This window comes from Diachasma alloeum, unplaced genomic scaffold, assembly GCF_001412515.2.
Source record: "Diachasma alloeum isolate Michigan unplaced genomic scaffold, Dall2.0 Dall_scaffold_00394, whole genome shotgun sequence".
Taxonomy (NCBI): domain Eukaryota; kingdom Metazoa; phylum Arthropoda; class Insecta; order Hymenoptera; family Braconidae; genus Diachasma; species Diachasma alloeum.
The window spans coordinates 352477-366344 of record NW_021680533.1 but is presented as its reverse complement, the minus strand read 5'-3'; the positions used below and the strand labels follow the sequence as shown (position 1 = coordinate 366344).

At 33.0% G+C, this 13868-nt stretch overlaps 2 protein-coding genes across 6 annotated transcripts in view; one reads left to right on the top strand and one right to left on the bottom strand.

Moving 5' to 3' along the window:
- Positions 1 to 1131: 1131 nt before the first annotated feature.
- On the top strand, positions 1132 to 3567 carry LOC107041940 (translationally-controlled tumor protein homolog). Its single transcript, XM_015262764.2, has 5 exons — positions 1132 to 1256; positions 1555 to 1625; positions 2043 to 2230; positions 2387 to 2676; positions 3206 to 3567. The coding sequence occupies exons 1-4, from the start codon at positions 1229 to 1231 to the stop codon at positions 2616 to 2618; spliced, it is 519 nt and encodes a 172-aa protein (XP_015118250.1). The 5' UTR covers positions 1132 to 1228; the 3' UTR covers positions 2619 to 2676; positions 3206 to 3567.
- Positions 3568 to 3642: 75 nt separating this feature from the next.
- Positions 3643 to 13868, bottom strand: part of LOC107041938 (retinoic acid receptor RXR) — a 63746-nt gene continuing 53520 nt past the window's right edge. For all 5 annotated transcript variants that reach the window (XM_015262763.2, XM_015262760.1, XM_015262759.1 and 2 more), the window contains 2 exons: positions 8914 to 9220; positions 3643 to 7805 (listed from right to left, as the gene is read on the bottom strand). In XM_015262763.2, coding sequence (XP_015118249.1) covers positions 7206 to 7805; positions 8914 to 9220 — 907 coding nt within the window. In that variant the 3' untranslated portion in view covers positions 3643 to 7205. The remainder of the gene's footprint in view (positions 7806 to 8913; positions 9221 to 13868) is intronic.

Sequence of the window (13868 nt, the reverse complement as noted above, 5' to 3'; positions counted from 1 at the left end):
AAATTTTTTCTGAAAATTTTTAGGCATGCATGAAGAGATTTTTCTATTACCCGAATGAAATTTCGAATGACTTTTGATTTATATGTGTTTGTTTTGAACACAAAAAAAACCGCTTTTGATTGATCTTTAACATAATTTCTTTTCGTTCAATGTTGTAACTTGTGAGTGAAGGACAAGTGTGTATATATAATAAGAATAAGAATGGATAAAAGTAAATTAATCTAATTGTGAAGACGGAAATGGAAAGAAAAAAAATAGTATAAATTAATCTAGCAACGGGTGCAAAACGCCATTCAGTAGCGTATGGATATCCAAGTCTCTTTGAAATTTGTGTGAGAAAAATTGGCAAAAAATCATGAATATTTAGGGTCATTCAAATTATATTTGAATTATAATTTTTTAAAACATACGTTGTTTATAAATAAATGAATAAATAATATAAATAAACTTTCAGAAACCTTATTTTTTTAGACACGAGATCAATTTCTGGTAAAATCATGAATATGAATAAATTTGTTACGATTCCGAACAAATAATTTTTATGGTGGAAAATTTATTGTTTATACTTTATATATAGAAAATGCTCGTAATTTTTTAATTATTTTAGCAATCTTCTTCAAGAGTAAACATTCAAATTCAAATTATACACAGAAAAATAACATAAATTGCGGTTTCATTGGGATATTACAGATAATTATTGATGAAGCGATCGCACACGAGTAGTGAAGCGTAGAGGAGAATTATAAAAAATATTTGATCATAATTATTGATACCCAAATTCCAAATTATTTTCTGTTACAGTCCCAAATTATTTTGCACCGATTTATGCAAATTTAAATGACATAATTTGACCTGCTAACTATACGCCATATAAAAACAAATTAATTTTTAGAAAACTATTAGTTCCAAAATTATAAAATTATGTTCCTAAACTAGCCCAAATGATTCCCAAATCATCTTAAGTGATTTCATTATAGAAAATTAATTATTCCCTTACTGAATATATGGCCTTTCCGCATCAGAAAGGTCCTGATAAGACAGGTTCCTCTCGTACCAACGATTCTATGAGAATCCGCCCATCAAAAAGCGGAAGTGCATACATGGAGATGCGCACGACGACGAAAATGCTGCTTCACACTGTGGTCCGCGTCCTTTTCCGGTTCGCTCATTGGAGTGGCTGTGTCTTATTTAGTTTTAGCTGTAATTTAATCTATCTCCATCTTCCAAAATGAAGATCTACAAGGATATATTCACCGGTACGTACCATTTTACATATTTCTACGTCATCTTCTTATGTATATTTTCGTTGTTTGTTGTTTCGGGAGCGATATACGAAGGGATAAAAAATCAAGATTGACAATCACATAGTGACATATATTCACCCTCCCTCCTGTCAAAATTAATTTAGCATTTCAGATTTCATATCTCTATTTCTAATCCATTCACTTAATACCATATTTTTATGAATGGGGGAAAATTTGTAGCAACATGTTTTTTTTTAATATGGTAATGACCATAACCTATCCATTTGACACTCATTATTTTGATTTTCAGGTGACGAGATGTTCTCGGACACTTATAAAATTAAACTTATTGACGACGTGTTGTACGAAGTTTACGGAAAGGTGAGCAAATATGCATTATTATGAGGTGTTATTATGTTTAATTAATTTATGGTATCTGGATGGACTATCCGTCGTATGTGTTGTGTTGCTTATATGATATGTAATTATTTTAGTAGTCGATCGGTAGAATATGATTGGAAAATTTTCGCTTGAAGATCAAATTAATTTTGAGCAAGTATATCAGAATTTATTGGAAATGATAATATTCATACTTGGAATTTTTTATACTTGATAGTGAGAGCTACAAAAAAGAACTGAATGGAAATTTCGATAGCTTTTGCAGATTATTTCGACACCTTAATAACAGACAAGCGTATCTACATAGGGAGCTCATAGAACTTACGTTTGTCTGTTAGTAAGAGGTCAATTTGATTTTTCTACACCATTTCTGGATTATTAATTATTCCATTATTTCAGTTGGTGACTCGTAAATCTGGAGACATTCAGATCGATGGTTTCAATCCCTCAGCTGAAGAAGCTGATGAAGGTACAGAGGAAGGAGTCGAGTCTGGTGTCGATGTTGTATTGAACCACAGATTGGTGGAAACTTATGCCTTCGGGGACAAGAAATCTTATACTCTCTACCTTAAAGACTTCATGAAGAAGTGAGTGAGAACATTAATAAAATCAATCAAAAATTGTAATCTAAATCATCATCTTCAATATTTTATTCTTAAATTTTGGTTTTCTATCTCGATTTTTCATTTTTATCTTTTTGCTTTTCATTGCTAATACTTTATCTTTTGTATTTTTTTTGGCAGATTGGTAGCTAAATTGGAGGAAAAATCACCAGACCAGGTTGATGTTTTCAAAACTAACATGAACAAAGTAATGAAGGACATCCTCGGAAGATTTAAGGAACTCCAGTTCTTCACTGGTGAATCGATGGATATTGACGGACTCGTTGGTCTCATGGAGTATCGTGAAATCGACGGTGTGTCAACCCCAGTACTCATGTTCTTTAAACACGGTCTCGAGGAGGAGAAATTCTAAATTAAACGATAATTCATTAGATATTCAACAAATTATTGGATAACGAAATAAAAATTTTGTAAGTTGATGAATTGCTTCAATTCAATTTTACACGTATTTTGATGATGGCGTCTGGGGATTGGCGTTTTCACTGCACAGACGTGTGATATAAAATTGGTGATGAGATTCCCGGGCTGATTTTATGGTCAGACCGTCTAGATTAGCCAAACATTCCAGAGAAATTTATGAGAAAATCTTTTGTTGATTTTTCTCATATTGTTTCATATTGAATTATCACGGCAATGAGTGAAGATGTTATGAGATATTGTCATGGATAATTTCATGGGCCACAAAACAGGCCTGATAATGCTTCACCCTAAATCCAACAATTTCTCAGCTAACTGAGAAAGTATAGAATTGAAATAAATGTGTTGTCACGCCTTTGAGACTTTCAACATCACCAATTATGTTGATTAGTTAATTATCTCTATAATGAGTGGTCGTGCGAAAAAGATCTGAATAAAGTTATTCATAAACCATTCATTCTCGAGATAAATCCGAAAATGTAAAATTAAGGTTTATTTACGTAATTTTTTTATAATTTTCAGATAAATCCGGAATCAAGACTGTACCTTAGCTTCCCACGTTCTAGGGATAATCAGTGTCCAACGAACTCACGCAATTTAATTTATAGCGAATGATTATTTTTGATTTTGTAATTTTCTTTTTAATCACTTTGAGAATGTACATAAAAATTCTGTCAACTCTCCCATGATGAATGTAACGAATTGTCCAATACTGAAGATATTCCCTCGATTATTTATTATTTCTGAATAGTTTGAATGAGAAGATGGAGATAATTATGAACAAGATCCAGATGCTGAAGATTTGATATGATGGAATGAAATAAAATTGTTTTCGTGAACCCAATTGACCCATTGCAATCAATAAAAAATGTTTTCGTAAGTGATGAATAGAGTTACCTTTCACTCGATGTTTTATTCTATCAAAACTATCATAAATAGAGAAAATAATTACACTTGAATAATTCTGCTGGTAGTGTTTTATTTAAACGCATTATCCACAGAACACTGTATTCTTTCTAAATGATTAAAGAGGGACATTAGATATTTGTTATTTCCAAAATCATGAATTTTCACGTAAAAAAGAAGTGTTATCCTTGAAAATAGGACGGTAACTGCAATGACAATGATTCCACAATTAACTCCGCTACATTTTTCGTAGTACTTCGATGACCTAATAATTTTTTCTCAATTAAACTTTCATTAAAACATATTTGTACTAGTGTGTAATATTTGCAAGTTGATAATGCCAATTTATAATTGATGGATCAAAAGTTTAAATTATCCTACAACAAATTTATTCTTCAATTCGCTGACCAAGTGTTCATTACCTTTGAATCAACGAATTCATTAATTTGAGCATTAATAAAAAACATTTTTCTTTACAATACTTTACAGAATTAAACATCACCCCTATTCATTACTCGAATGTAATATTACAGACGATAAGATTATCGATGAACATCACGAGGACAAAACATCATGTATTCTAAATATCAACCGATAAAATATATCATTGTTACAGCCGAGAAAAATATTTTAGTTCCTCGGCCAATATTTGAAATTTGGTATTCGATGAAGATAACCTCTGTGTTGGTGCCTGATAATTTTGATGTTTTGCCCTGTCATATTCCGTACTGTAACATCTAGAGGTGCAATTCAAATGAATGAAAGCAATTACTAGGTTTTCTCATTACTGTATCGTGTAATTATGTCCTTAATCTACTGCAAGTGATCGTCAGGATCTTCATTAATTCTTCCTCGCTATGCTTAAGTTAATATATATCTCGGTTTTATTCTTACATATTTTTTTTCAACATTCAAATATAATTCATTATGAAAATTTTCACAGGTAGCATTCACGCCCTTGCTTTCCTAGTCAGGCAAAATAATTTCTTCCCCTGTAGTTTGTTTTTATTTATTTTTTTCAATTTTTTTCTTGTTGGATACCAAAACTATTGACTTTCACGTACGTCGAGGTAATTTCGGTTCAGGTTCCTTCCTCCACATTTTATTTATCCATTTGTCAGTGACATCACGAGAAAAATATTACAAGTGTTATATATTCTATTTCATTTCCATTATAGATTTTTTCTTCTATAATTAATTCTTTCGATTGTGATTATTGGTAATGCACTGGTGGGCATCAGGTCTCGATCAATGAGAAAATTAATAGAATCAAATGATGATAAAATATTAATTTCGATCTTTACAAAATTATTAAAATGAAAGTATCATAATTTACAATATGATCTTGTGTTCTACATAATCGTGGGTTTTTCTCTGCGATAGGCATCAACATTAAAAAACTCTAATCAAGTGTAATAACAATAACCAACAACTAACGATCCCCTACGCATTCACGCAAAAATAGAAATATCGATTCGATAATTATATCGTTAATAGTTAATCGTAAGTAGGTAATTTATTACTGTTTTTATCGATGAGATTAATGACAACAGCTGAGAGCAGGGGAGTCTTTTTCGTCTCAATTACAATTTGTTCGGTAATCAATACGTAGTGTTTACGTAAATTACTTTAGTGACATAATAGTGATGAATAAATTCAATTGCACGACTAATTTTTGGGGAATCTCTGAAGTCACATAGATTTACTCAGATTCCAAAATTCGTTCATTATTTGTTATACCTCTCTCAGCTGTCATCCAACTTTAGACGACAAATTTGTCAATAACAAATTTCAAGAGTCAAAGAGTCTACATTCTTGTTTAGATTTAATCGTTAATTGCCTATTTTTCCTACGCAATTCTTAATTTTCTGAAACGAAAGTACATTTATATTTTCTCGCAGTGTTTATGTGATCTAACGTCGATTAAATCGTTCAATGATTTTTTAAAAATACAAGACTTTCAGTTTTACAGTCGTCGACAAATTCTTTAGCTGCATGAGACGTATGAAAGTCACAGAATTTCTGTAAAATATATGTCTACGGATATGCTGAAGTCTGTTAACCTCGAAAGAATATTTATAAGAATTTTCATCCTCTTTCGGAAATAATTCGACGAACGCTCAGGGTTTTTTTATAGCCATGAAAAATTGAGTCTTTTAATTGATTTTTATAACCATCATGTGATTGTTAATACCCCGATTTCCTATGAACTCAAAATTTCCGTACAAAATCTTGGAAAAGTGAATTTCTATAGATCATTCCTAAGAAATTACTCGGAGCTTTATAAAATTATTTCCTATAGAGGCTCAAGATCTCTATAAACATTTTCTGATTATCAATAGATCGATTTCTCATAGAGATTGAGAATTCCTACAGAGAATCTGATAAGAATCACTTCCCATGGGAATCATCACTATAAAAATACTCTGAGATTTTCTAAAATCGTTTCCTATAGATTCTAAAAATCCCCATTAACATTATCTTGATGTTTACAGATGAATTTCTCATAGATAATTCAAATTCCTGGACACGGAACTATGGACATTATTCCTAGACATATTCTATAGGGCTGATGTCTCATTTCAAGAATATTTGACGGAATTCCCAATCTCTGCACAAAATGATTTTATAAATGCTCTAAGTAGTTCTATGGAGATGCTGTTTGAAAGCGTTCAGTCTTCTCAAATTTCGCATAGGAATTTCGATTCCCCATTGTGAATAAAAATTAGCCTATAACCATCCTGAAAATATTTATATGAATTTTCATCTCCTGTAAGAATTAATGTTACGAACATTAATCAGGATATTTTTATAGTTACGATATTTATAAAGATCGAGTCTGTGAATTGATTTCAATGGACTTCCTGCAGTTATTAATATACCTCAATTTTTTATGAAATCGAAATTTCTTTACAAACTTTGAAAAGGCCCAATTTCTCCAAACCATTTCCCACAGGTACTAAAAATCCCTAGCAAAATAATCCATCTATCGACACATTTTCCACAGAAATTTTTCACACGTAACAATAAGAGTCATTACACTTCAACCCCAATTTCTCCACCATCTTTCAATCCTCCTAATATACAAAAGAAGAAAACAAACAAGAATTCAATAAATTACCGTAATTTACACATTAAAATTTTTTAGTGGGCAATTGTACGTATATGGGTATACCCATGTATGCAACTACCTAAGAAACAATCTCCCCCTGAAAGAATCAAATAAAAAGCTGCACTTGGAATGTAACAAAAAAAAACATAAATATTTCCAAATATACAATTTAAAAATGTATAACTTCTCGAAAAAGGATTTCTCCCGAATAAACCATCGAATTAGTTAATTTTGCAGCAGTCCCGACTCTATGCTCCGCTTCTATTTCCCCTCCACTCTATTCTCTCAAACTCTGTTTTTTATTCACTCATTGGACATAAATAACAAAAAAATAGTGGATAAAACCTATCAATAAGTATCCCTGTTTGAAAAATAGCCTCGTCAAATCTTCCCCTCAGGTGCGTTAATCAGAAATAATTAATTGTTGCTCTAAAAAGATAATTTTCTGCTGTTGATTGTGGATTACATGTCGGTGTGCCCCAGTACGCGGCACACCTCCATCTCCTAAGGGTCAGCTGGACTCTCCAGAACTTCCATAAGAAAGGAATCGATGGGGACATCACCAATTAGTCTGAAGAAGAACAAGTGTTCGAGGCATTTGAGACCAATTGAACGCAGGGAGGGGAGACGAAGCAGGAGTTTGGCGAATCGTCCAGGTTCGTTGGGTTTCGTGATCCTGACGTAGTCCTCGAGGGCTGCGTACACTTTTTCCCGGAGGAGTTCTACTTCTTGGGCTGCTTTCAATCCACGAACCTCGGAATTAAACAGGATTATGGCTCTCAGGCAGCCCAGCTCGGTCTTGTCCACCTTCATCTCTCGCATTTTTGTCACTAGTTCTGAGAGAACTCGGTCGAATATCCTCTCGAGGCCAACCTGTTCAGCTGAATTTCTCTGGACGGTGATGCCTGTGGCCAGAACAATCACATCGGAGACGTCCATTGAGCGATGGGAAAAGGCTGCTATCAGCAGTTCATTCCAGCCTGCTCGTAGCAAGAGGACCTGATCCTCCAGGGGGAGTGATGTGAAGTGTGGAATGTGTTTCGCCCATTCCACTAGCTGGAACAACTGCTTGTTCGTGGCGTTACAAATACTGGAAAGGGCGTTCTGAAAAAGAAAGATTGTTAGAATGAATTTTAAAGACTTTAGGGAAACAAATCATAAAATAATTCATAAAATAATATAAAATAAAAATAATTCCCTATGAATATCAAAAATTCAGATGTTTATAGGTCGATTCCTTACAAAGAATTCAAAGTCCTATAGAACATGCCACATTTGAAAAATATTTTCAAAAATACCCAGTTCCTATAGAAAATAATGTTATAAATGCTCCAAGTAATTTTATGGCGATTAACAGCGTTTAGTATTCTCAAATTTCATATAGGAACTTCGATTCCTCAGACGAATCCAGCCTATAACCAACCAGAAAATATTTATAAGCATCCCGTTTAAAAACCAATTTTACGAATGGTCAGTGTACTTTTATAGCCATAAAAATTGAGTGAACATCATATGGTCATTAATACCCCGACTTATTAAAAATTTTGGAAGACTGCATTTCCATAGGTCATTGCCAAAAAAAAGACAATTTACGAGATTCTACGAACTCTATTAGATTGCAAAATATTGAACGAAGAGACATTTTGTTTCATCAGTATTTCATCATTCTTTCATTTAAATTTCCAAATGAATTTTCCTATCAAAAAATTACAAATTTATGCTTGAGAACGTGAAACAAGTTTTTTAATCTAGTAATTTTTCCCTAGAACTGGACAATATAAAAATTAAATTACATAAGAGAAAACTCGTGCACTCAAATTTTTTCAATTTCTTAACTGCACATTCTACAATAGACAGTCCATTAGTGAGCCTCCGAGGAAAGATTTCAGTTTTTATACATAAATTTTCGTCGAAGGCAGTCCCCATGAAGGAGTAAGTATGAATAATGCATGTCAATTACTTAGACAATATCGAGAATTTAAATTGGGTGATTGAATTTTAATTTTCTGGTAAATAATCAAGGACGCAGAAAGCATTAAACTTTAGCAGTTGTTTCCTCAATGTAATTTCCTCATTAATTTGGAAAATTTGTCGTCAAAAGTGACGAGGAACAATGATTTAATCATCAAGAAATTAGCATCTCAAATCAATGATAAAAATATTTTATTAATTGAATGAATAGAATTTTAGCGATAATGATAATGTAACTCACATCATAATTCCCCTGATGTTCCATTTTACACTCCACCCTCTTTTCAGCCTCTAAAATTCTCTCGACAGGCATATCAGAATGCAAACTACTGGTGCTCTCAACTTCACTCTGATCTCGTTCTTTTGTACGTTGTCTCTCCTCCTGCACAGCTTCCCGTTTCATTCCCATGGCTAGACATTTCTGATAACGACAGTATTGACAGCGATTCCTCTGTCTCTTATCAATAATGCAGGATTTTTCCTCGCGACAGGCATAAGAGAGGTCCTTCCGCACTGTTCGTTTAAAGAAACCTTTGCAGCCTTCACAACTGGAACGGTAAATTTTGTTTAGTATATTTTTCTGAGATTCATGCAGATGCAGACATGTTATTTAAACATCCTAAAATAACGGGTTTTTCTTTTTAATTTCATTTTGCGGATTTTGGATGAAATCCAGGGAAAAAATTTCTTGGTAAAATGCATGGGTTTAAGATGTTGAAGATTTATTTTTGTAACCGCTGGAAGTTAACGGTTTTGATGCTGATGTTTGGCATTCATCCACTGCTTTCTCTTTCACGTCAATTTCCGGTCTCATTTTCACCGTGTTAACGTCAATTTATAAATTCACCAAAATGAATTTCATGAGGTGATGTCTTGAAATCAAATTTATCTTATAGTATTTAAATCCCAGTGGATTTCCATTTCAATATCAATGGGTCTGGGGGCTTCAGCGATGAAAGGGAGGGATGTACAATATCATGACAGTCAACTCGTTTATTTGGATCGACAGAGTAATGTGAATTCACATAACGATGAGGTGAACGAATGAAGAGTGAAGAAATAAATGTTTCAAAATATTTCTGCTGGAGTTGATTCACTTCAATTGTTGAATTGATGGAGTGGATCATCATGATTTTAATGACAATTCAATTGAGTTCAATTTTGCGGGAATAATTGAGTTTGAAGTGTGAATAATTTTTAACGTAATTTTATGTAGTCGTATCGAGATTAAATGTAATATCTTTCGTTTTCCATCACGTTCTTTGGGATTTCAATGACGAATGGAATATTTTCTCAATTTTATTCATTATCAATTTCTGGAGTTATCGCAAAACTCCATATTTTATATTCATTAAATGAGTGTTGAAATATGAAAGAAAAGACGAATGATGCTGAACGAAAAAATATGAAGATGATTATTCAATAATTACAATTGATCAGTAATTTTTACAAATTGTTAAGGCGTTCAGACTAAGCACACTGAAGAATTGATTTAAACCATTTTACAAAACTTGTCTCCCTAAAATTTTTGTATATTTCTCCCTGATTTCTGATCTCTTTCATCAAGAGAAGATGAAAGCGAAATAGTGGGGCAAGTTTTGGGTGCATTAATACATTCACGAGTGATTAACCCGGTATTCCTTTGAAGTTTTTAAAACTCCGTGGCAATGAAATACGTCATAAACACATGAATTATCCCTCCAAGGTATTCATAAACGCATACAGATTCAACTGTGACAAGAAGTGTGTGATTAATTCACATGTACTCATTTCTCCGGTCGTATAAACCCGAGAATGATGTTTTTATATGAAAATTCACGCTGGTTGATCATAGAAGAAAAAGGCGTCATTCGGATTCTTGGTAAACGGGCGTGGATTGCTCAATTAGATGGCATTGGAGCGGAGTAACTCAGGAGGCCAACACTGCCTTCTGTCTTCTCATGTTTGTAGGAACTACGGGTGGGTAGACTCATAAACATGACTCTCAGCAAGTCCAAGGTTATCCTATGCCTTCGATATAAAATCTGCAATTCGAGGGAGAGGTGGAGGAACTTTTTATTTCCAAGCAGGATCTCATGTTCTCTCATGACACGAAATGTGCAGTCATGATTATTACACGCGTGAAAATTACGCGTTATTGTGGCACGTCATATTGCCGTGTGAAATTTTTTTTTGAGTTTTTATAATTTTTATAATTTCAAAGTTGGAGGATTGAATGAGGTAATGCAGGACTCTCCATCCTTAAAATTGAGTTGAAACAATAGAATTGTACAATGATTCTTGTTTTTGGAGACTTGAAGGAAAATAATATTAAACGTGTTATTGTTCGTGACGTGGATAAATTATCTGTGAATGTTGGTAAATTTGTAAGAATAATTGAGCAGAATTTGAATATTCTAGGCGAGACGATTAGAATACAGAAATTTTTTTTTGTGTAGAAATATCTAGGGGAGAGTGGGGTAAAATGAAACAGTCAAAAAAACGACTGTTAGATGCAATGCAAGAAAAAAAAAATTGTTTATTAAATTTTTTTTTGTCAATTGATTATTCGATTGAAATTCAGCATCACATTTTCCTTTTTCCCCCTATGGGTCTCCCTCTGGGTCTTACTCTGGACTTTGGATTTTGCAGTTTCATTTTCTTTTCAATTAATTCATTGACAAAATCTTCTGCCGTCAAAATTTGGCAATAATTTTCCATTCTACTGAAAGGAAAATTATTTTTCTCATCAGTACTCCCAAGAATGGAAAAAAAGTTGATAAAAAAACTATTTAATAAAAAAAATTTTTTGCTTGAATTGGGTCAAATAGTTGTTTTTTTGATTATTTCATTTTGCCCCACTCTCCTCTATGTTCTGGGTCATATTTCGATATGATTTTGTGATTCCAGTCAAATAGGCTCGTGTTGGTGCTGGTAGACAGAGTGTCATTGCTCTCTAACGATTCAAGTTGATTGAAGACCTATATTTTATCTCGATTAAACTATATCTATTGTTCTCTATATCATAATTGTTTGGGTTTAAATAAGAGCGATTAATATATCAGAAAATCATAGAGGAGAACAAATTGTATGAAAATGTTCAAGCAACTAGCGTAAAATCTCTGATATCTAAGCTTCTTAACTCAATTTGCAAACTCCACTAATTAATTAATTGTAATTACGACGGAATTATTTTCACCCTTCATTTTTGAACAGTATTTCTCTTTCCTTCCCACACTTCAACACTCATTCAACAAATAACCAATAGTAGATTTTCCGTTGACTCCAGAAAATGATGATGAATATCATTAAAAAATAGATAAAAATCCATAAAAATTTATTCACACTCCAAACTAAATTATTTCCACGAAATTAAATTTCGTTGAACTGTCAAATCATGATGATCCACTCTATCAATTCAACAACTGAAATGAATTAACTGAAGACCACATGTTCTGAATCATTAATTTCTTCGCTCACAATTCATTTACCTCTTCGTCCAACCTCAGTTTCGTTTCCTAATCATCATTTAATATGCATTCTTGTCCAAACAGAATTCTTATAATTAGATTGAAACTCGACAGACGAAGAAAAATCTAATCAATGCTGAGTGTAGATACATAATTGAACGATCCTTGGAATACTTCATTCATTCGTAAAACATGAGAAATGGATGAATGAAATAAAACAAGGGAAAAAGGAGGAAAGAGGCGTTTGAGCAAGTGTCTACTGAGTTGAAAAAGCACAAGGGACGCCCACGCGATTCCCCATCACTCCGGCCGAACGAGGACGTAGAAAAAAACCTCCCTTTTACCCTCGTCTGAATCCATTTCAACATTACGTACTAACAATGATAAAAAAATTTGAAGAAATAAGGGTGAGTCAGGTTTAGATGTGGACGTTGAAAAGCCTTAATGAGAAAATTTTTTGACATTGCTGGGGGGTTGTACAAAAGTGACTTGGCACATTATTCATCGGCCAACAATAAAGACTCACTGAGGACTATCAAGCTGAGATGCGGATTGCGTCCTTGAACAATCAGGCGGTTCGTTAAATACTAATAAGGTGAAAATTGGGGGAAGGAGTGGAGGGAAAAATTTGAAAAACTTGACATTTCAATGAAATGCAATTTCGTGGAAATACTTCAGTTTTACGTGTGAATAATTTTTTGTTATTTCAGTTACAGTTTACAGTTTACAGTTTGCTTTATTCTTGTATTATGTTTTCCTAAATTTTCATGCTAAATTGAACAATTCGGTCATTGTATTCAACATGTATTGAGGTGTGGAAAGGAAAGACAAATACCGGTGAATGAAGAAATGTGAAGATAATTATTTGATAATTACATTGAAGAGGGAAAAATTTTAAATTGTATTTTTTTCCAATTTCATTACTAAAACATTGCATGAAAATCCGCAATTTTGGCTAGTAACAGTCCACTTGGAAGTTTCAACAAAATTCCCTGACTTTTCCCGGTCAAAGTGATGAAATTCCCTAACTATAGAAAAGGTTTGTTTTTTTATCAAAGAATGTTAAATTTATAGACTCTAAGATGAAAAGCATTCTAGAACGCTTTAGTGGGGACACCGGCATTCCGTTGTAAAGGCCATAGGGCGGGGATATCGAAATTCACCTTAGAGGGTTAAAACAGTTGATAAACGTGGATCACCTGACGTAATCAATGAGCAATAGTTGGATCCATGCCCATTAATTCCTTTACCGAACGAAATTGAAAGGCAGACGTCAGTAAAATAAAATTATCTTTGATTGGCGAAAAGCCCCATCAAGTGAATTTTCGTCGTCATTTCCCATTTTCACCTTCAAAATTTTCCTTGCATCATAATTTTCATCCAATTCAGATTTTTTTTTCAATGCTCGTCAGACTTCAAAGAATAAAATTGAGTATTCGTTTTCCATTGCACAGAATGGATTGAGAAAAAATGAATCTTTTAGATTTAGTCTGTCTGCACCACTGGATTTTTTATACATTATGCAAGAACAAACAAACAATAGTGCATTAAAAGGAAAATTTTTTTTCCTGGGCTATTATCCATAACTTATGACGTAAAATGAGAACTTAATTTTATTTTCTGGAGTCTAATGAAAATTGCGGAATACAAAAATCTACATCACATGGAAATTGCGCAATAAAGGAAGTATGGCTAAGGGAATTTTCAAAGACTTTTCAATTTTAGCGAGGTCTCCCCTTAAGAGGTG

What these genes read in the sequence shown, in the direction of transcription:
- LOC107041940 (XM_015262764.2), top strand. Translation starts at nt 1,229, where the DNA reads ATGAAGATCTACAAGGATATATTCACCG. An exon ending in CTACAAGGATATATTCACCG is followed by an intron (nt 1,257 to 1,554) that starts GTACGTACCATT and finishes TTTGATTTTCAG; the next exon opens with GTGACGAGATGTTCTCGGAC. An exon ending in CTTAAAGACTTCATGAAGAA is followed by an intron (nt 2,231 to 2,386) that starts GTGAGTGAGAAC and finishes TTTTTTTGGCAG; the next exon opens with ATTGGTAGCTAAATTGGAGG.